At 40.8% G+C, this 22,534-nt stretch overlaps 1 protein-coding gene across 1 annotated transcript in view; it reads right to left on the bottom strand.

Moving 5' to 3' along the window:
- RACGAP1 (Rac GTPase activating protein 1) overlaps nt 1-22,534 on the bottom strand; it is a 39,973-nt gene that overhangs the window by 8,848 nt on the left and 8,591 nt on the right. Inside the window, exons 3-16 of the mRNA XM_089687316.1 lie at nt 14,923-15,125; nt 12,812-12,951; nt 10,525-10,594; nt 9,243-9,296; nt 9,083-9,160; nt 6,835-6,949; nt 6,633-6,757; nt 6,391-6,555; nt 6,089-6,184; nt 3,998-4,196; nt 3,660-3,765; nt 3,428-3,560; nt 1,564-1,693; nt 539-647 (exon numbers count right to left, since the gene is read on the bottom strand). Of these exons, the coding sequence (XP_089543442.1) occupies nt 539-647; nt 1,564-1,693; nt 3,428-3,560; nt 3,660-3,765; nt 3,998-4,196; nt 6,089-6,184; nt 6,391-6,555; nt 6,633-6,757; nt 6,835-6,949; nt 9,083-9,160; nt 9,243-9,296; nt 10,525-10,594; nt 12,812-12,951; nt 14,923-15,125 (1,723 nt within the window). The remainder of the gene's footprint in view (nt 1-538; nt 648-1,563; nt 1,694-3,427; nt 3,561-3,659; nt 3,766-3,997; nt 4,197-6,088; nt 6,185-6,390; nt 6,556-6,632; nt 6,758-6,834; nt 6,950-9,082; nt 9,161-9,242; nt 9,297-10,524; nt 10,595-12,811; nt 12,952-14,922; nt 15,126-22,534) is intronic.

Here is a 22,534-nt window from a genome sequence, read left to right on the forward strand (position 1 = left end):
ATGGAAAGGTTTCTTCACAGTAAGAGCTGTGAAAATGTGGAATAGACTCCCTGAAGAGTTGGTTCTGGCCAGCTCAGTGGAGTGCTTCAAAAAAGGCCTGGATTATTTCTTAGATACACAGAATAAAGCTGGATATAACATTTATAAGTAAAGTTGATCCAAGGAATATCCGATTGCCTCTCGGATGATCTGGAGGGAATTTTTTCCCCTGCAGGAGCAAATTGGATCCTGCTTTGGGGGGGTTGCCTTCCTCTGGATAAACTGTGGGTATAGCATTATAACTTTTTTTGGGTTGAACTGGATGGACTTTTGTCTTTTTTTAGCCAGACTATGCATATAGATTATGGGGCCATTAAGTAGTGGATGTGTATGTATAGTTAGGAAAAAAGATACTGTTTAGTGTCATTTTAATGTCAGGTCAACTAGCTTTTTCAGAAGGGCAGGTCGTCATCAGAAAAAAAAAAAAATATATATATATATATATATATATCTCTCTCGTCATCTGGCTGTCTAGACTACTGATAACTTTGGTACTTACTTTGGTGTGTTTTTGCTAAGGGTAGATTTAACCATCTGGGAAAGCGAACTTGAGGAAGGAGTTTTGCTGATCTGCTGCTCAGGTGTTGTCAGAGGTCCTAACATGCTCACTGAAAGAAATAACAAAAATAAATAGTAAATGGATTATGGGTAACAGTATAAAATCAATAACCTCAATAATTAGTAAAAACAGAAGCCAGGGATCATATAAGTGTGTGTTGGGAGAAAGCACAAGTGATGGGTATTTACACTAAACCATCAGAAGGAAGAACTATTTCTTTTATGAGAACAAAAAACAGATGCAAAGATTTGTTGCTAAAGAAAGAGAAAAAACAAAGCCAGAAGCCACATCTCCAAAGTACATTATGTAGGTTTACTAGTTAACCAGATGGAATACCAGACTGAGCGCAGCTCACATACATACACACAATTTGACATAAGGATGGACATTAATAATACTTAAAGTGGAAGAAAAGGCTTGCATTCAAATACCCCCACACAATCAATAATATCCAAGTTAATGGGGATCCCTGCAGAGCCTGGACCGGCTCTGATGTCAGCCCGCTCTTGGCTGAATCTGGGTCACAGGATTGCGGTAGTAGGTGTACACCTGTGACACAGATGTCTAGCCATTGCGCACAAAGGATGCTTCCAACAACTAGCTGGCTTTTTCAGACAGCCTTTCCAATATCAAGCTTACAAAATGAAGATAGAGTTGCATTTAACATGTTTCTAGTAAGGGGATTGCAAAACAACTCCTTTAGTGAAGTCACAGGGATGGCAGTACCCTCATTCATTAGCAAAGTCACAGGGACAGTAGCACCCAATTAATGCATGCAGTGAAGCTGCAGACACGATATTACTGAACTCCTTTAGCAAACATCCAACATCTTTAGTGAAGCCAGACACAGTAACACCCAAGGACTTTACCAAAGACACAGGGGTTGTAGCACGCAGCTAATCTAATGACGTTAGTAAGAAAATAAGTTATGGGTTTTAACAAGAGTTTTATATTTGTAAGCTTACCTTTCACATCAGGAGTCTGAGGAGTGCTAAAAATATTTGTATTTTCAATTATGTGAGATGGGTCTATGTTTTCCACCATCATGAACTGGTTCCAGTAGTCTGCTGGTAACGACATCAAACGTTCCACTACCTAAGATAAAAATATAGCAAAGCTCATCAGCAACACATATGCTTGCCATTTAGTGCATTATCAAGATTTTTTTTTTTTTAAACCTGCATATAAAAAGATCAGCTTTTTCATTGAACTGGGTTTTGAAACATTTATGCAGTAACAGGTTTATAAGACAGCTATAATTTCTAGCTACATATAATCTCAGTGTTGCACAGTGGTTGTGCTCCTAATAACACAAGCTCAAGTCAGACAAAAACTATTCAGTCTCAATTTCGTCAATATTTTACCTCAACAGTTTTCAAGCAAAGGGAAGCTAAGCAACTGCAGAGCTTGCTCTATTGGTTGTTCTATAAATCACTCTCCTTAAAGTGTAACTAAAGGCTAAACTTTTGTTTTTTTCCCCCATTTTGAATAGAGCAAGGAAGGGCTATGACCCCTGTCATTTTTACCATCTGTGTGCCAAAGGGAAGATTTCTCTTCACTTGCTGCTCCATAGCCAAAACAGAAAGTGAGGAGGAAATCCCTTCGAAAAGAGGGACATGCTGCACACACAAGCTGCTTTTCAAGTCACTTCAACAATTCCTGCCACACACTGAAGCGAAGACAAGTGTGGGATAGTTGTAATATCCCACTTTCCTGTTCTGGAATGGGCACCCTTTTGCTACTATTTAACCACCTCCCGTCCGGTCGTTGCATATAAACGGCCGGACGGTGGCAGTGCAGGGTCGGGTGGCTGTCTATAAATGGCCTCCCCGCCCCCTGCTTGTGCGCGCTCCCTGGGAGCGCAGAACCGCGAAATCCGATGCCCGCTGTGTCCTCCGGACACAGTGGAACACCGATCGTCGGACGGGACCTCTGTACAAGGTCCTGATCATGTGATCACTGATTGGCCAATCAGTGATCACATGCAGAGTAGTAAGCAAGATGTCACTTGTGACATCATTGCTTACTAGGTGTGAAATCTGGGAATGATCACAGAGGTCACATGGTACAAGGCTATTCACAACAGCCTTGTACCATGTGACAAGCTGTGACCAATCACAGCTCACTCAGTAGTTCTCAATGGCTGTAAGAATGCAGCTATAGAGAAGGAGAAGTTTTTGCTTTTACATCCTTTATGGGTGTAAAAGCAATCAGTGTAAAAAAAAAAAAAAAAAATCTTCATCACCCCCCAAGTAGTACAGTGTCACCATGGTGACACTGTACTGCTAGGGTGACAGTATGCAAAAAAAAAAAATATATAAATATGTAAAACAAAAATGTTTAAAAATTAAAAACAACTTTTTGGTTATAAACTAATTTGGGTTATTTGTTTTTTACTAAAAATATAACGGAATAAATTTTGGCCAAGATTTATGCTGAAATACTATTTATTTGCAAAATTGTATAAGAAAAATTTTTTTTCAACATTTGTGGACTTTTAATTTACATAGCAAAAAAAAAATAAAAATCCCAGTGGTGAATAAATACCACCAAAATAAAACTTTATCTGTCTCAAACAAATGCTGAAAAATTAATAGGGGTACAGTGTTGCATGACCGTGCAATTGTCATTCAAAGTGTGATAGCACTGAAAGCTGAAAATTGGCCTGGACAGGAAGGGGGTAAAAGTGTCCGGACTGGAAGTGGTTAAGAAGACAGACAAACATACGTTAAGATCTGAAAAATGTGAAATGCACATTAAACAACTCAGAAGATGTGCTCACAGAACATACACTGTGCTTCCTCTAGGCTGACGTTCTCAGAGTCATACCTTTGGTTGTCGTTTCGTATCTTGTAGTATTGTCATAGGGTCAGGATCAGAGACTGCATGACCCACCAGAGTAGGGCCAAACACCTTAGATAGATTGATCACACCCATCTTACAGTCTGGACTGTCGGACACTCTGCAGAGCACAGACAGCGTTGCATAAATGCATACAGTAAAAATAAAAAAAAATGTATGGAGTATCAAGAGAGATGTAAAAATGTGCATTTTTACTAACCTTTGAAGATGCATCATTAGGAAAGCTAAAGTATCTCTGTTGGCTGCAGGAAGTTCATCAACTGCTTGATAAATAGCAGCAATGCTGTTATCATCATCTGAAATTTCTGGAGAAGGGGGGAGAGAGGGGAAAAAAAAAAAAAAAGGGAAAACCCTTAGACCAGTTTATCTATCAGGTCTGGGATCTGCAAACTCTATTTCGGAACTCTAACAGACCACAAACTGTGCATGTGAATAATCCTATACTAAAAAAATGGTTATACTGATTCAGCTGCCAGAAACAAACAGAATACAAGAAAAAAAAAAAAAAAAAAAAAAAAAGAAGAATAGAATACGCACCAGCTGCATTCATGAAGAGTTTATTGAGACGGAAAGTGAGCAATGGCTCCTTCAAGTTGCGAAGAAAGTCTTTGAGAAAACCACACACTGCATGAATGTCATCCACTTTACTGAGTAAAGGAACACTCTTCCCTCTCAGAAACTTTTCCTTTAAATCTTTAACTGTACGATCACAGCCAGAAATTCTGTATAGACCAGTCTAAGAAGGTGGGGGGGGGAAAAAAGGGGGGGGTGATCATATTATACACAGACAAGTTGTTTAAACATGCACAAAATCTAACACTAAAGCTACTACTCAGCGTGGATCAGCAGTATCTGTCCAGTATCAATCAATACACGGGTTACAAGTCAAATGTTTGCAGTGTTTATTTACAGACGACCTGCACCTGAAATCATTAGTTTTGTACTGGAAGAATGATTAGGGCATACAAACCTTTTATTATACTTTTTGAAGTTGAAACGGTTGCATTCTAAATACTTTTCTCCATTAATTCCTGAGTTAGGGGCCCATCAACACCTAACATGCTATGGTAAAGTGCGATACTTGAGTATGTTAAAGCAGCCTACCACTACTAGAGGGTTTACACCTACCCATTGCCTAGGAGTGTTAGGATGCCATTAAAGCTGTAGTACAGTCCGCTTTATGAGTTTTACCTACAGGGAAACTTATAATAAATCTAATAAATAAATATAATAAAGCTTACTTGTAGGTAAAATGAATATCTCCTAAACGTGCACCGTTTAGGACATATTTGCTGTTTTTGGCAGCTGGAGCATACGTTGTGAAGGAACGGCATACTCATGCCATTCCTTCAGAGCACTGTGCCATGGCCTGAGACTCCCGTGTGCATGTGCGGGAGTGACATTGTGGCTTGACCAGTCAGACAGCTGGCACTCGTGAACCCAGAAGGAAAACCAGGGGAAGATGAAAGCCCTGTCAGTGGTGTCAGATCACCGCTGGAGGACTTCCTTCTAAGGTAAGCATTTCACAATGTGCTAGTATGCGATGCATACTAGAACATAATAATATTGCCTTACAGGGGAGTTTTTTTATTTTTGAGTTTACTACCGCTCTAAAAAATAAATCAGTCAAATAGAAAAGCAACACACCACTTTTCATTTGTTACTGTAAAATTAGTGTGAATGGCCCTTAATTGTGCTGAACAGCCAACCAACCGCCATATTGTCATACTAGCTTCAGGTCAGCGACTAAAAGAATTGAAAACATGCCATGAGCCTATGGGATAGATATACTAAATCTGGTGCAGCTGTGCACAGAAATCAGCATCTAACTTTAGCTTGTTCAATTAGATTTTGACAAAATCTGGAAGCTGATTGATTTCTGTGCAGAGCTGCACCATATTCTGCATCATGCCATTTTAGTAAATAACCCCCTATGCAACCAGAAACTTTAAAAAGGAGTACAGGAAGAAACCCTCATTCCTCTTAAAAGCGGTAGAAAACCACAGGAAATTAAAAAAAACAAAATTCCCCCTGCAAATGAAGAGCATAATATGTGCAAGTATGCATCACATTATGGAAAACTTAGAACGAAGCCCTCCAGTTGCGTGCTGATAGGGCTTCCATCTTCACCCGATCCTTCATTCAGGTTCGCAGGCTCCAGCTATTTGAACGGCTGAGCCGCGATGACATCACTCCTGCACATGTGCATGGGAGTCATGGCCGATGCAGAGCACTCTCAATGGACAGCATGCCACCTATTGAGAGTGCAGTGCACATGCGTTTGTGACATCACCTGCTGCTACCAAAGTAAATATCTGCTAAACGTGTACTGTTTAGGAGATATTTACTGTGCCTTCAGGTAAGTCTTATTATAGGCATGCCTGTAGGTGTAAACAAGCTGAGTTTACTACTGCTTTAAAGGACTCATTCATATGGGTGTACTATAGCCTGCATGGGGATGCACAGGTGTTTTTCGTTGACAGCCGCGTGGGAGCACGGCTCCAAATGCACACTGCCTGCCTAACAAAACAAACAGTTGCAGAAATATGCAAGTATGCTGCTCACAGAAAATTTTTTAAAGCATACACAGTAGGTTGCCTTTCAATGCACTGACACAGTACACCTTACCTCATGAAGTCCCCGCTGCTCAATTTCACTGACACAGTGAACAACTATTGAGGGTATCATTGGGGAAGTTGATGGAACAAAGTCAGCAAGAGTGCCCTACAAAACAGAAAACTGGTTAGCGAACTGATGTTTAAACAATCACGACTACAATCTACAAATTCATATAAAAATTTGATAAAGTTGACAGGATAGGAGAATTAAACTCAATCAGTTTTAATTCACAAAAGTGATGTTGAGTTTGCCTAGAGTTTTAAGCAGACAGTCCTGAAAATAGACATGACAAATATTTGAAAGGGTTCTACCTCTCCGATACGGACTGGAGTGTTCCCTGATGTAGGGATGCATGGAAGAGGGCAGCGCTCCCGGCACTCTGGGTGGGCCACAACTCGGCAGTCCCGACACTTCAAGGACAATTTCCCAAATTTGATTCTCTTTCCACAGGGAACACATGATTCTGGTTTTATTACCTAAGATTGGAAGATTACGTTTTATGGACAGGAAAGGCAGAACAGAAGAATTAAAGTTTATTTTGAATTACACTCACTGTTTTAGAGACAAATTCATGAAGTCTTATTCCTTGATGCTGTGGAGTTCTACAGCAGTCAGCCTCATGTCTCTCATCAATTGGTCTCATCAAACTAGAGTCACTACTCCATGGCTGCAATTGAGCTGATAGAAGGAATTACAGCTATTATAAACCATGTATGCATCAATCTCACACACATAAAAAATAAACACAAACTCACCAGTCTTGCGGCTGCGTGTATAGTATGGCACAGCCTCAATGGTTGACACGGCTTCAATAACACCTCCATTGTTTGGAACGGTCACTGTCGTTTTAGTTATTATGGACTCATTGGCCTATATAAGATGTAAAAATGTAATACCAAGTATAACAATGCACTGATGCAATTTGATCTCAAGGGGGACTATAAAATGGTTTTGAATCAATTTTAACTTTTTAATTAAAAAGCTTATAGAACAAATTTTTCTTCTACATATCTTGTGCATTAGTGTAGATGTATAGAGCGATAGATTGGAGCATGCCTGGGGCATGCAAGAAAGAAATATTCAAACATGCATCTAGTTCTTGGTGAAATATAAAGTGAAACTTTACTCTCAAGCAACATGAGCTATTTTTAATCCTTATCCTGCTAACATTAATAAATAGATAGGAAAGTATATCATATCTACTGGTTTTAAACTTTTTTTTTTTTTAAATATTTCTTCAGTTACTTTCTGGTTTCCAGGTCTATGCAAATCAGGTCATACATCCCAGGAGTCTTTAGGAGGGTGTTTTCTCAGCTAAGCACACCCTCCTGCCTGCATACCTGAGCTAAGGGCAGATGAATTTTAGGAAATAAATGCTACATGAATCATCTGCTCTTACTAAAGATGGCCATGGCCAGAAATGCTAGGGGGGGGTTGGGGGAAAACCTGCATGCAGCTTTCCCCGCAGCCCCTAAATACATACGTGAGCCCAATCTCAATCCAACAATGTGCAGGAGAGTCAAGGCTCTCTTGCTCCTCATTAACTCAGATACAGCATCAGGAGCCATTGCCAATGTTGTCAGAGCAAGTCACGAGATGTAGAGGGCGGGGCCAAACCCTATTATGTGTGTCTTATGGACACACAGAGCTGGACATGGGAAACAGCACACGAGTGTCTCCAAGTGGTTTGTTATGGGGGTACTTGGTTGGTGGGGGAGGGGGGAGATAGTGGAGCCCCAAAGGACAGGCAGGAGGATTGGGGCTACTCTGTGCAAATCCATCCAAGGTACGTATAACATGTTCTTGTTTTTTTTTTTCATAGTAACACTTACTCTCCAAGAAGAAAAGAAAAAAACCCTAGCAATACACACCAGAGTATATGCAGAGTGCCTCCTAGGGCTCTGTACTATCAGAAACAAAAAGCTTTATAAACACTTTAAGGACTCACACCATGTGCAATCAGCTGCTTTGGTTTCATGCACATGAATACAAGAGGGTGTGCAGTGTACACGGAGCATAAGGTAGCCACAGATGCAGCTTACAGCCTCCAATGGAAATGCATGGCTTTATGTTGCTATACGAGTGTTTACACCAGCACTTGTCTAAAACTTGCACGTGTAAAATCCTGGATGCAGACCTAACAGACTATACGTACGGGGTATGTAACATTTTTGGTTTCAGGTGGCTACAGACATTAGTTAGCCCAAATGTTGTGTTTTCAATCATTTTATGCCTAACAGTTACACAAAGTATAAAAGCTTTTTTCTTTTATTAGATTCTATGCAGTCAGCTGACACTCCGTCAGTCTAACCCCAAAAAAACACCCCAATTCTCGAAAAATCAACAGTACCAATATATCAAATGTTTAAAGCATCTACAGAGGGCGAGTATCACACTGTAAATGCTATGGCATCTTCAGTTAAAGTGTTACTAAACCCATGATCCTGCATTCACTATATCTGGCCTTGCACAGACAACAGAACATGGAAAGACAATTTTTTTTCTAGTAAATAGATTCTGCTAAATACCTTTTCTCAGCAGTATACAGCAGTTATGTGACTTCTATCAGTGTCCAGCCGAGCACTGGTTAAAGCTTGGAGGAGTATTCATTTTCCCTCTCACTGTCCTATGAGGCTGCATGACCCCTGACCCTGTCTGGACAGTGCGGATTGGCATTGTGCTGATCACATGTACTCTCAAAAAAAAAAAAAAACCCCTAGCAATACACACCAGAATATATGCAGAGTGCCTCCTAGGGCTCTGTACTATCAGCAGATGGATTGGGGACTGGAAGAAGGGGAGGATCAGAGAAGACAGGATCAAACAGCCTTTTTACACAATGTGGAGGATTGACCCCTTAGGTTCCACAGTGCGTATAACAAGCATGTGTTACTGCATATACAGACTGATTTTACTGTTGTGGGTTTAGCAAACACTTTAATAATCAATAAAAGCACCAACACACACACACACAATTAACTGCAAAGTTCATGTCTGACTAACCGGATCAACAGCTAATCCAAATGAACGCGTTCGCTTTGTTGGAACAGGAGGACCTTCCACTTGCTGCCTAGAAGAGCGCTACAATAAAGAAAGAAAATCTCAGTAAGGTTACTGTATTATTTTTGCCAAGTGCATGAACTCTCATTGAAGATCTCCATACCCGTTTTTCTCTTTTCTTCAGCCTCACATTTCTCACTAGAGATGAATCCCAGTCCTTGAATAAAAAAAAAAAAATTACAAGCAGGAAATTACCACTTTGCATATTTACATCCATTAAACACTACATCTGTTCATAAAAAGGAAGGCAGTGTCAATACATACAGGAGGTATGGTCTACTTGAACCCCCAGCACGCGGTTACGCCAATATTTCTAGAACAATTTGCATTTTTAAATTAGATTGATAATGGTCCCGAACCCCAGCTGTATACATGCAATCCCCCTCTCATCATTCCCTACACACTCAATAAGCAGATTGCCAAAACCTACAAACTACAGAATCAAGTATGGACACTGACCTTCACCAAACTCTTATGGTGTGATCACATACAATTTTACCCCAGTGACACATCACTAAAGTATTTTATGAATAGGTAAGCATTAGGCATCTGACTGGGAGAATAGGGAAAGGCTTGAGAGGAAAAAAAAAAACTGCAATATATACAGTACACACGCTAAAATATAAAAATACACACACAAAGCAAAAATAAATACAAACCAAAAGAGCCCCGTTTTCAAGAAATGTTTGCCATGAGCATATTCGAGTTTATTGTACACTTAAGAATACAGGTTGTTATATGTGGCCCTAGCCTTCTATCACTTCTTATAGATCTATTTGTATACAACCACAAATGTTGCAGAAATATACAGACTGCCATTGTGCTCCTGTCATAAAAATAGCTACGTGGGTATCACGAGTTATCAATAATTTTTGTCACCGACATTGAAAAAGTACATAAATCAGGTGTTCTGACTTCACTGGCCGCATACTTTTTCTAGGCCAGTGATTTATAAAAGAATGAATTTTAGAAGGTGGCCAATAATGGCAGGTAATAAAGCTTCTTACTAAAGGATTTGTTCAAACCTTTGACTGCTGACAAATCGTATACTGTAGGTGTCTCAAATAGGAAGCCATACAACTGAAGGAAAGGGTTAACACTATCTAGGTTAAATCTAATGGCTACAATTGGTTGTAATTTTTAAGAACTGAAACAGCCAAATTAGCATAAAATGTACATGTCACTGGTAATACGGTAAAGCTTTCATTTAGGTGCCTTCATTGGAGTTTTGTAGCAGTCTCCTGAATAAAGCAGAATGTCAGTTCTTCAGTAATTAGCTGCCTGGTCATTACAGAATGACCTACAAAATGTACAGTTCTTACAGTTTTTATAATTCCCATTAAGATTTTAAGAGCCTGCATCTTTCTCTACAGTGAGCTCATTACCAAAGAATCCTCTGTCTTGTCAAAACTGATGTCAGACAGGATAGAGCCAGATTCGTCTATCGTAGATAACCTAAGGGGGAAGAAAAAAAAAAAAAAGGAACATTTCTAAAGTTTAGTAATCTAATGCAAATTTGTATAATAATCCAAGATACATTTTTCAAGTGTGCAAAACTGCAGAAGTCTCTTTTAAAGTGTATTCCACCTTTGCAAGAAACTCACACTGTTATCTGTTGCCATTCACACATCATAAATAGGAATAAATCAATCATAAAAACAAACATTCTTACCGTTCTAGTTATTGGAGGTTTATATAGACATTTAGGGACAGATATGTTTAGTGTACTAAAGCAGAACTAAATGGCAGGGCTATAGCCCCTATACCTTTATGCCATCTGTGTCCCAATGGTGAGATTTTCCTTTACTTCCTGTCCCATAGCTGAAAACAAAGTGAGAGGAAGTCCCTCAAGAGTGAGGAAACTCCTGGTTGTCACCAGAACTAGTGTCCCTACTGAAAGATTTCCCCTCTATTCCTGCTTTAGAGACAGGCTCCAGTTTTCTTTCACTTTCAGTCTTTTGGTGATAATGGTAAACCTAACAAATGAGGGTGAAAATCCATATCAGGAGTCCAGACAACAATAAAAACCCAACCAGGTGTTCTAATCCAACTCCACTCTATCTGGGGGGGGGGAAGAAAAAAAAAAAAAAAAAGAAAAAGAAAAGGAAGGAGGTTTTGCCTTTGGTTATATACTTTTAACAATTTCTAACCATCGGTAGTCGGCTCTCAGTGTATAGCACTGGAGGCACTACATGGACTTCCCAGTCATGTGACTACTGTGGCTGGCCACCCTACTGGCTCCCAATGCACCATGCAAGCACACACTTAGCACAAGTAGGGAACACTGGCCATATGTATATGTGGCAGTGCAGTGTTAAAGCCCATGGTCATATATATGCATATGGTCAGCATTAAATCGGGTTAATATACAGAGTTTAAGTTTTCCTTCCACTCCCTCCCGATTTAGCCTTCCAAACCAGCTCCACGGCAGTGTATGAGGTTATTAGCAGTATTACGCTATATATGTTTTTGCTGGTTTGGAAGGCTAAATCGGGAGGGAGTGGAAGGAAAACTTAAAGCCCTATGTGGTGGTGTGGAGTCCTGGAGACTGAAAAGAAGGGATCCCTAAAAGGCGTGCAATTCACCAGTATCTGGTGAGTGCAGTTTATGTTCCTTACAGCACTGGTGGATGGTGGAAGCACATTGTAAAGGAGAAGTTTTTTAGGTCGACAAGTACAGCAGAACCTCCTCCAAAGGACATGTGCCCATAGTGTCACTTTTGTCTTTGGAACTGGGCACAGAGTCATTCCATCCTCCAAGCTGGATACACCAACTCCTCTGCCAAAACTACATGTAAATTGCAAACTTTTATTCAAGCACAAGTGGATTTACATGCGATTGTTTTAATAAATGGTGGGCCAGCAGGGATCAGTGCCACTCTGTATCAAGAATGATCTTATTGGTCTTCCTGATTCCCCAACACAATATGCTCCTGACCTCCCTGCGCCGTGCCCTCCTGACCCCCACCAGTACCAAAACCTCCTGAGCCCAAAGTACCCTGCCCTCCTAACCCCCTCCCCCCCCAATAACATATCCTCCTGACCCCCAGTACCATGCCCTCCTAAACCCCATGCACTCCTGGCCCTCCAGTATTGTACCCTCCTGATCTACCAGCACCATGCCCTCCCGACCCCTCAGTATGGTGCTCTCCTGACCCTGGCCTTTGCCTTAACGTCTGACCCACTAACCCCTGTACACTGCCCTGCCTACTACTGCGCCCTGAACACTGCCCTACATACTACTTATACTGGCCAGAAATCAGAGCAGACAGCTAGTCCTGAAACTAGTCAGAAAAAAAAAAAAAATTCAGCCTGCAGTACCAGATGTTCTGCTTTCATAATGAAATTTTAAAGGTAGCTATATTTCTACAGTGACATTAGTTTTATAACATTTTTATAAGTTTTCTTTATGCCGTCTTTGCTTCTTATTGGGGGCTTACTAGTTAATTTCTTAAAGAAATAGGGGTGCGGCACCCTGGTGATCTTTGATCTCTTCAATGTTGACCAGATAGATCTCCACCTTGCAAAGGTTGCCTACCCCTTGTATACACAGACGTGTTACAGCTGTAGTTTCTCAAGTCACTCTTTTTACAAAATGTATGGCAACAAATAATGTGGCAAATAGTAGGGTTACAAGTCAGTGAAGTATTTATTACTCCAAGTTTAGTCTTACCGTCTAGTTCCATTGCCATCAGTAGACATATGAGTTCTGTTATTAAGGAAGGCTAAAGCACTCCTCTGCTGTTCGCTGAGCTGGATGCTGCCAGAGGGATCACACATCAGCAGCTCTCTTATTAACTGAATCTGACGCTCCTGATAAAAAAAAAGTAAAAGGGAGCAAGTCAGTCTTAAAATCAGCTGTATGATAAACAAAGGCCAAATACTCCAAATTTGTGTTTCAGATTCTGAAACAAAAACGGTTTGCATTGTCACATAGCAACTAGAAATAAAGTGCTTTATTTTATGTTTAAGGGAGCTTTTCTAACTGGATGCAATGGAGGGAAAAGAGGGAAAAAAAAATCCAAAACAAAAACCCAATAAATCTGTCGGAAACCTTTCAAGTAAATGAAAAATAATGCAGAAGCAAAAAAAAAAAAAAAAAAAAAAAAAAAGGTACCCCAGTCACATTGGGTGCTACCTGGCATGCGATTTGCAAGTCGCACCCTATTGTCTGCTATTAAAGCGGTCATATCGGTGCAGTTCCGACTTGGTCAAGGCCGCACTAATTTATAAAATAGTGCATGAATTACTTTTGGTGCAATTTGCAGATGTCTTGCAAATCGGACCTCAAATCGGCATCTCACCCGACTTTGAAATCGTGCGACTTCACTGTAAGTCGCACGATTTCAAAATCAACTTTGATGTGACCGGGGTGTAAAGTACAACTAAAAGGCAACACTAATTTTTTTAGTTTTGGATAGAGTGGAGATGGTAGAACACCCGTCAGGTTTTTGTTGTGTCTGTGCACCTGTTACAGAGATTCACCCTCTGCATTTCTCCTACCATTATTATTGAATGTGAAGTGGGAAAAGTGAATTTGGGTAAAGAAAAGCCAACATTTTTGGTTGTCCCCAGAAAAGTAATACAGGGGAAATCTTCCAATGGGGACACTAGTTCTGATGATCTGGGGGTCCCCAGGGAATTCCTTTATTTGACAGGGATTTCCTCTCACTTCCTGTTTGGCTCTGGGACAGAAAGTGAAGGGAAATCTTTGCATCAGGACACAGTGACCAAAAAAAAAAAAAAAAAAAACCTGACAGAGGTTATAACCCGCCATTACTCGATCTAAACTAGAAAAAGAAAAAAAAAAGAAAAACGTTTGCCTATAGTTCTACTTTCAGCTAAATCCATATTTAAAAATAATATGTAGATCCAGAAAGGTTAGCAGCTTTATCTGTATGAAAATCCCTTTTTTTGTGAAAGTCAGCCATGTTTGCATCTCATCCAGTATTTTGTGCTTCCCTAACATGAGGCCGATGTGACAGACTGCATTCAAACAACATTTCTGAAACAAAAGTCTCCTTCAACTATGTTTTTGCAGTAACATGCCTGTAGGAAGCAAAGTGAGCAGGAGGACCAGACATCAGATACACCCTGACGTTTTCAGCCAGCAGAGACCATATCAACGGTGTGAGAGGGGTAGGAATTAAAGCACAATTTTGTTTTTTTTTTAGCAATCTCTACTGCAGATGTTATAACATACAATGTAAGCCACTCGTTACTTTATCAGGTTTTTCTTTGCTCCTGTTTATCCTGGTCTCTTTTGCCCTGGTCCTACAGTCCGATTTCAGGGTGAATGCTTCCTACAAGTCCATCTGTAGCTACCGTAATTTGCTTGTTGATGGGGAAGACTACAGGGCAGCATCTTCAAATCAACAATCCGTTTCTCAAAGCCAGGTACACATGCATGCTGATACTATACATGATGGGGGGTGTAGTTGTGATAAAGTGAATGAATGTTACTGAGCTAATTGGTTTGCTCCCTATCTGGAAATTCAGGGAAGCGCTGCACAGGAAGGGGAAGGATGCGGGTGAATAACATCTGAACAATTCATTTTTTTTTTCTACCATTTATGAAAGAATCAAAATTGTTGTACTGTGCAAGACCAATTCCATATTGGACTTTAGTACTACTTTAACCCTTTATTTTGCAGAGACCTTTCTTTCAGAAACAAAAAAAGTGACAGTCATGTTAACTTTTTTTCCCCCCCATCATATGCTCAGGTTTTACACATTCATTTTCATTCACTGCAAACGACAGTCCCTTAAGTACAGCCATCTCACCAGTTTCTCACACTCTGCCTCTGCACGCTGCCTTCTTTTAATCTCCACATCAACCTGATTGCGAGCATGCTTCAGCTTTACTTCCAGAGCACTGCGCTCCGTCTCGGTCTTCATCAGCAGCTCTCGGTTTTTCACCAGTTCATGCTCCGTTTTTTGCCATTTTCTCCGAAAATCCTCAAAATTCTTGGCGAGCTGAATGAATTCTAAGACAAAGATTGACCATTACCATTTAGGAAAATGTCAGGATAATTCTGTTTACAAACAAATCCACAGGTGAACTGTACCTAAAGGCTCTACTGGCATAGCAAAGTGGCTTTTTCTTCCAAACAATCAATTACACTACAGGAAACAACCTTTGATTGAACAGCAATGGCCTTTCCAATTAAATTCTGTTTCAGATTAGTGGCATCTAATTCCTGCCAGCTCTGTAGCAATGTTAAATAAATATTGATTAAAAAGTAAAATATCAGTTTGCTTGGTTTCTTCAACAAGACCCTGGTAGATACAGTATGCACTGCACCTGAATATAATGAAAGTGCCATGTTACAAACCTACTAAAAACCAAGTATATATTTCTATACTATAATTGCTCCCGTGGCAAAACAGCAAGGATAGGTTGGGGAACAAAACAATCAAGTTGTTCCAATTAATATCCCAACTTACAGTATCAGTGCACAGAAGCTGTTATGAGCACAATATCCCTCCCTCTCCCCCACATTACAGACATGGCATCCCTCCTTTACCCACCGTCTTCAGTAATATGCAACAACGGGAGACATTCCTACCTTTACATGCTTTGTAGAGACCTTCATCTTATACTGGGAAAAGCAACATTTCAGCCAGATTTACTGGAGGACCTTTACCAAGTCCTGTAAAATCCTTTTTTTTTGCATTACATCAGAGAGCATCTTCATATCTGTTACAATAGGATTATGTTGACACTGGCCAAAAAAAAGAGACGGGTATTCTCTTTTAGGCATAACTCCTACATGTAAGGTAAAGCTTCAGTTTTTGTAGTAAGCCTTCACCCACAAAGTCAGAGGGCAGGGATTGCTGTCTGTGATGAATTTTAAAAAAAAAAGGATTTTACAGATTTAAAAAAAAAAAAAAAAAAAAAAAAAAAAAAAAAAAAAAAAAAAAAAAAAAAAAAAAAAAAAAAAAATCGCATTTTCTTCAGCATACATCCCAGGACAGAGTACCCTTCTCTCCATTTTGGTCGGGATGTCCCAAAGCACTGAATATGCTGCAAGAATTCCTAGGCAGTCCAATCTTAATCTTTTACAGTCGGTAAGGCAACAAGGGTCTATGTGGGCTAAACTCCCCAGCTGGGGATCATCACCCAGGACCTGTACAGCACCCTGCCGGTTCACAAGGAAATATATCATTGAGCAGGGTCCCGTTCCACAGAGTACAGATCTATCCAGCAACATTATAGGTTGCCACCCCATGATCAAATCGAGGTCTTGGTACCATTCCACGGAGTGTAGAAAAGCCTTGGGAGAAGGATCTGGAAAAATCCAGTCTCCTAATCCCAGATGAATCCATAGAGAAGATAGCTACATTTTCATACAGAAACTGCACATACATGACCATCACTTAAGACACTAGTAAAAAACTGAAGCCTTGCCATACAGGAAGGGGTTATACCTAAGAGGGGATTTCCTGCCTTTTTTGCCAGTGTCCAGTCACCGGAAGGTGGCAGCATAACCCCATCATAAAAGAAGATGAAGATACCCTATGTCCTGGGATGTATGATAAACACAGGTTTTCTGCATATACCTAGCATGCCAAAAGATTAATGAGGAGAAAAAAAAAAAAACACCCAAGCAAAAAAACCTTTATCCTTTTACTGTCAAACACACATGGCGACTAAAGGGTTAAGATAAGCCATGACTATACTCTATGCCAGTGTTTATAAAAAGGTAAAAACAAAAGCAAATGCATTCCAAAACATAGGCTGATATGATTAAAAAAAAAGGGGTCTCTAAACCTTCTAAACTAAGGGCCAGTTTATGATTCTTCAGACCTTGGGGGGGCCAGACTGTGACCAGTGGAAGTAGAAAATGTCCTGGTGTCAATGGGAATAAAAAATTACATCTTTTGTGGGAGGAATAACGCTCCATCATTGGTCAGTGGGAGGAATAGAACCCCATCGTACGTGTCTCAATGGGAGGAATATTGTCCCATCGTTGGTGTCAGTGGGAGGACCAGTGCCCCATCAGTGTCATCGGCACGAATTATGCTCCCATTGTTGGTGTCCGTAGGAGCAATAGTGCCCAAGACCCAGACAAAGGCAAGCAAGGCCACAGCTTGGAGACCACTGATTTAGAACATTACAGAGCCAATTAAATTCTATAAACAGCAGAGCATTAGCACAGTATTCTCTACGAGTTCACACCTCTGTTGCCCTGACTGAAATCCAGATACGGCAAATGTTCTGACTGACCAGTAGATATGGACCAACGTATGACCAGAAAAGGTTATCTCAACTGTTTGGCAGATTATGAAAAAGCCGTTCAAGACATGAAGGGGCATGAAAAAGATGTGCCAGTCAGAAGATGGAGGTTTTTAGCAAAAAGGCAGAAAAATCAAAATGGCAGTGATAGTTTCTTGAAAAACTCTTGCCAAAATTTTTATTTTCTAGTGGGGCTGTGCCCACACTGCATGGGTTAACCACTCATTTTTGTCTAGGTGTGAGGATTGCTGAGATATACTTACCTGATCCTCTGAGCGCAAGTAAAGTCCCCACTGCTCCTGCTCCCTTGCCAACTAGCGGTCTTGTGCATGGACTGTTCCTGATATCAACACACCTATAGACCAGATCTGGACATGAATACGACAGGAACAGTCCACCGCTGGATGAGGGGGAAGTGCTGTTATCTTGAGGATCGGGCAAGTAAAACTTTCTTGCACCCCTGGACAAAACGAGCAGTTCATGCAGCGCTGGCACAGTCTCACTGCATGAGAAAACAAACATTTTGTCCGGAGTTCTTCTTTAAACAAATAGCCATAATAGTCCTCTCAAATGTGAGGGCAAAAGCCTAGCAAGAGTCCATAAGTATCAGCCTATACAAAATCCACATCAGCCTTTAGCTATAAACCTGGTAGCTGTAAAGGCTATTAAAGCATTCTCCTGGACCATTGTGGGCATTGTAGTTTTTCACCATTTCACAGGCACGCACAATTTTAATGCTTGACATGTTTCTTCGACACAACCCCAGCTTTTATAATTTTACCAAAAAAGTGGCCATTATTTTGTGTAGGTGTGAACTAAATTTTTTGGTATATATTTTACTGAAAATTGCAATTGATAAACATTTGCACAATATCATGCAACATAAATAATGTAAGGCATGACATATAAAATGCTTTAGGGGTTTGAAGTAATTTTCAATACCCAAAACAAATATAAAAAAAAATAAAAAAAATACACGTTTGTGTGAAAGAATAAAATTGCCCTGGTCATGGAGTGGTTAAAGTACACCTGTCACAATGGGGCTTTCATTGCAGACCTTGAGAGACTTGAATATGGTGGCTGGCTGTTTGCCTCTGGCCTCTACACTTTTGTATCACACATCCAGAACAAGCACACAGCTATCTAGGGCCAGACATAAGCCATTATACTTATCCCTAGGTTTTACTCCAGGAGTACTGAAAGCCCAATTCATTGCATATACAGGGAAGTCCAATTTGTATCACCCGATGCCTGGGACATGTAGTTCTGGGCGCCGAGCAGGTAGGTTTTTTTTTTTTGTTTTTTTTTTAACCTTTAGCCCATGCTGAGGGCAAGTAGCAGGGCTCACCTGTCATCTGGAAGCAATCAGGCAGCTGCACTTCCACCCAATTGCTTCCACACAGCCCACAACAGTACCAGCGTCTGCCCCCATGCCTGCTATATCTCCCGGGTTCTGCTTGCCCATCTGCGAGCTCAGGACCAATTCAGCAGGTGGCAATGGGTATAGGGGAGAGAGGAGAGGTCACATCTGCTCCCCTTCTTTTCCTGACCCGGAAGAGACATTGGGATGCTACTTCCGGGTCCCAGTTGACAGATTTCCCGGCCATTGAGGCCGGGAAAGAATGTAATGTAGTACAATGTGCACTGCATTACATCCAGTGGAATACAGGGGAGATATCCAGGGTCTTCTAGACCTGCATGTCCCAATAAAGAGAACCGGTCAGCAAAAATCATGACATAGGGGACTTTTTGTTCCCCTATGTGATGAAAAAAAAAAAAAAAAAGTTAAGAAAAAAAAATTTTTTCTTCTTTTAATTGTAAAACCCCAAGCACGACCCAAAAAAAGTTTGAAGTCCCCCAAACAAACTTAAAACCACACACTGGGGTGCCTATGCATGAAAACGGCGATACACGTTACATATCGCCGCGCACACCAGAATGAGAATTCTAGCACCATACTTCCTCCGTAACGCTAAACTGATGACCTATAAGAGGCTTTAAAAGAGTCAACTATAGAAGATATAGGGTACCAATATGTGTCGCATTTCACCAGCGCATGCAAATGTTGAATATTTACTCGGTGCAACCTCATCATTTATATTTTAACAAATATTTGGTCATCTGATGCTTTTTTGGTGCCCTAAAATTAACTTAAGTGTATTTTTTACTGAAAGTTTGCATTTCCTAGACCTTTGTGGTAATATCACAGCGGTGTGGAAATTTTTTTAAAATCTACTTGTCCAGGGACAAAATCAGGGTCCCAATCTACTTGTCCCTCATAACAATCTACTTCTCCTGATTTAAAAAAAAAAAAAAAATCAAACCAAACCTGAGATGTTTTTAGAAATGTCTGGGGTTTTTAAAAATAAACGGGGCTTTATGGCGATTAAAACTTTAATGTTTTTACCATTGCGCTGTTCATCTCCTCCTCACCTACCTCCCGGTCTCCAGCACCGCACCTGTGGACTAGAAGGGAGGGGAGAGACCTTGCAGCGTGATGAGCACAAATTGGGTGCTTGTCAGGAAAAGGGAGTGTCATGCTCTCTTAACCTCCTCGGCGGTCTGATTATTTCCGATTTTTTTGTGCTGAAAGCGGTACCATTTTTTTGCATGAAATATGTAGTTTTTTATTGTAGGCTGTAATTTTTAGGAATAACTCACTGAAATCTGTACGAACAAGAGAATTAAACATCCCAAGTAGGATAATATTTGAAACACGAAATCATAAATTATAATTTAATAAATAATCATAAAAAATAATATAATAAATTTAATTCAATAATATAATCAAACCAAAAACACTGAAATTTGAAATACAGAGGCAAATTCGCACATCGCTGAGCAAAGTTGCAAAATCGTTTTCAGTGTCTGACGAATTTCCCCACGAATCATTATCACTCAATTCTGCAAGTGGTTCTGATTTACTATCGCTGTTCTCTAGCTGGTCTAAAACCGCTTTTGACGAAAAGGGACGCTTTTTGGACGCCATGGACTTTTCTAAGTTTCCAGGCAGAAAGAACAGTCAAAATGCAGGCAGGGCACAGGACAAAGCAGTAGAGACAAAATGTATGTGAAATGCATTGAAACAGCAATGTTTTACTACAGTTGTGACCAAAATTATTCAACCCCCAATGCTGTAAAGGGGTTTAGGGACTATAGTGTACATTTGGAATTGTATTCAGAATCAAATCCTACAAGGACGTTGTAACTACCCAAATGCAACTAAAATGACATCAATTGTTTATGTAATACAGTAGTAAATGGTTCTTATGTGGTTTCTTCATTGCCACAATTATTCAACCCCTTAAAGACTACCACTCTGAAGAACAGAGGTTCATACAGGTGCTTTCCATCAGGTATTGAAAACACCTGTGGATGTCACCGAGCAGCAATCAAGCATAATAAGCACCAATTAGGCAGCTTTAAAATGACTGTGATACTCAGCTCCTTCTAGACATTTACTGGTGTGGTTACAAACATGGTGAAGGCAAGAGAATGGTCCAGGAAGACAAGAGAAGAGGTGATTTCTCTTCACAGGAAGGGCAATGGCTATAAGAAGATTGCAAAGATGTTAAACATACCAAGAGACACCTTAGGAAGCATCATTCGCAAATTCAAGGCAAAGGGCACTGTTGAAACGCTACCTGGTCGTGGCAGAAAGAAGATGCTGACTTCGACTGCTGTGCGCTACCTGAAGCGTAGAGTGGAGAGAAGTCCCCGTGTGACTGCTGAGGAACTGAGAAAAGATTTGTCAGATGTGGGTACAGAAGTTTCAGCCCAGACAATAAGACGCACACTGCGTAATGAAGGCCTCCGTGCCAGAACTCCCAGGCGTACCCCCTTGCTGTCTCCAAAGAATAAGAAGAGTCGACTGCAGTATGCCAAAAGCCATGTGGACAAACCACAAAAGTTGTGGGATAGTGTTCTGTGGACTGATGAAACAAAATTAGAACTGTTTGGGCCCATGGATCAACGCTATGTTTGGAGGAGGAAGAACAAGGCCTATGATGAAAAGAACACCTTGCCTACTGTGAAGCATGGTGGAGGGTCAATCATGCTTTGGGGCTGTTTTGCTTCTGCAGGTACAGGGAAGCTTCAGCGTGTGCAAGGTACCATGAATTCTCTTCAGTACCAGGAGATATTGGATGGAAACGTGATGCAGTCCGTCACACACCTGAGGCTTGGGAGACGTTGGACCTTTCAACAGGACAATGATCCCAAGCATACCTCCAAGTCCACTAGAGCATGGTTGCAGAGGAAAGGCTGGAACATTTTGGAGTGGCCATCGCAGTCACCAGACTTAAATCCGATTGAGAACCTCTGGTGGGACTTAAAGAAAGCAGTTGCAGTGCGCAAGCCTAAGAATGTGACTGAACTGGAGGCCTTTGCCCATGAAGAATGGGCGAAGATACCCGTAGATCGCTGCAAGACACTTGTGTCAAGCTATGCTTCACGTTTAAAAGCTGTTATAACTGTAAAAGGATGCTGTACTAAGTACTAAGATTGAATGTCACTTGGGGGTTGAATAAAACTGATAATGCTGTGAGCACAGAAAAGACATTTGTGGTTATTTCATTATAACTGTTATGTTATATTTGTCTGACCTACAAGTGCCTCTTTAATGTAAATGTAAGCAAGATGACTGAATGATCAAAAGCAATGTCAAACTGGCCAAAACACTCAATTTCAGTGGGGGTTGAATAATTTTGGTCACAACTGTATGTAATTGAAATTTTTTAAAAATGTAATTTTTTTAAAAATGACTAATTTGCCGCCGGTTCCGGCGCCCATACGTCCGGACGTCACAGGGACCGGCACATGGAAGCTGGATGCCGTCATCGGCCGGAGGAGATGGCCGGGGACGCTGCAGGGGACATATCGTGGGAGCGAAGGACAAGGTAAGTGCCGCAGGGACTCCCTGAGCAACGCCGCATGGTAAGCCCGAGTGTAGCTCGGGGTTACCGCTTTTGGTACAGAAACTTTACCCCGAGCTACACTCGGGAATACCACTAAGGAGGTTAAAGTGGTTCTAAAGGCTCAAAGTCTTTTACCTTCATGCATTATATGCATGAAGGTAAAAAACCTTCTGTGCGCAGCAGCCCCCCTCAATCCTTACCTGAGCCCCCGCCAATCCAGAGATGTTCGACAGCTTCTACT

Source organism: Staurois parvus, unplaced genomic scaffold (assembly GCF_062004578.1).
Source record: "Staurois parvus isolate SC_StPar_1 unplaced genomic scaffold, SC_StPar_1.0 ptg000422l, whole genome shotgun sequence".
Classification (NCBI taxonomy): domain Eukaryota; kingdom Metazoa; phylum Chordata; class Amphibia; order Anura; family Ranidae; genus Staurois; species Staurois parvus.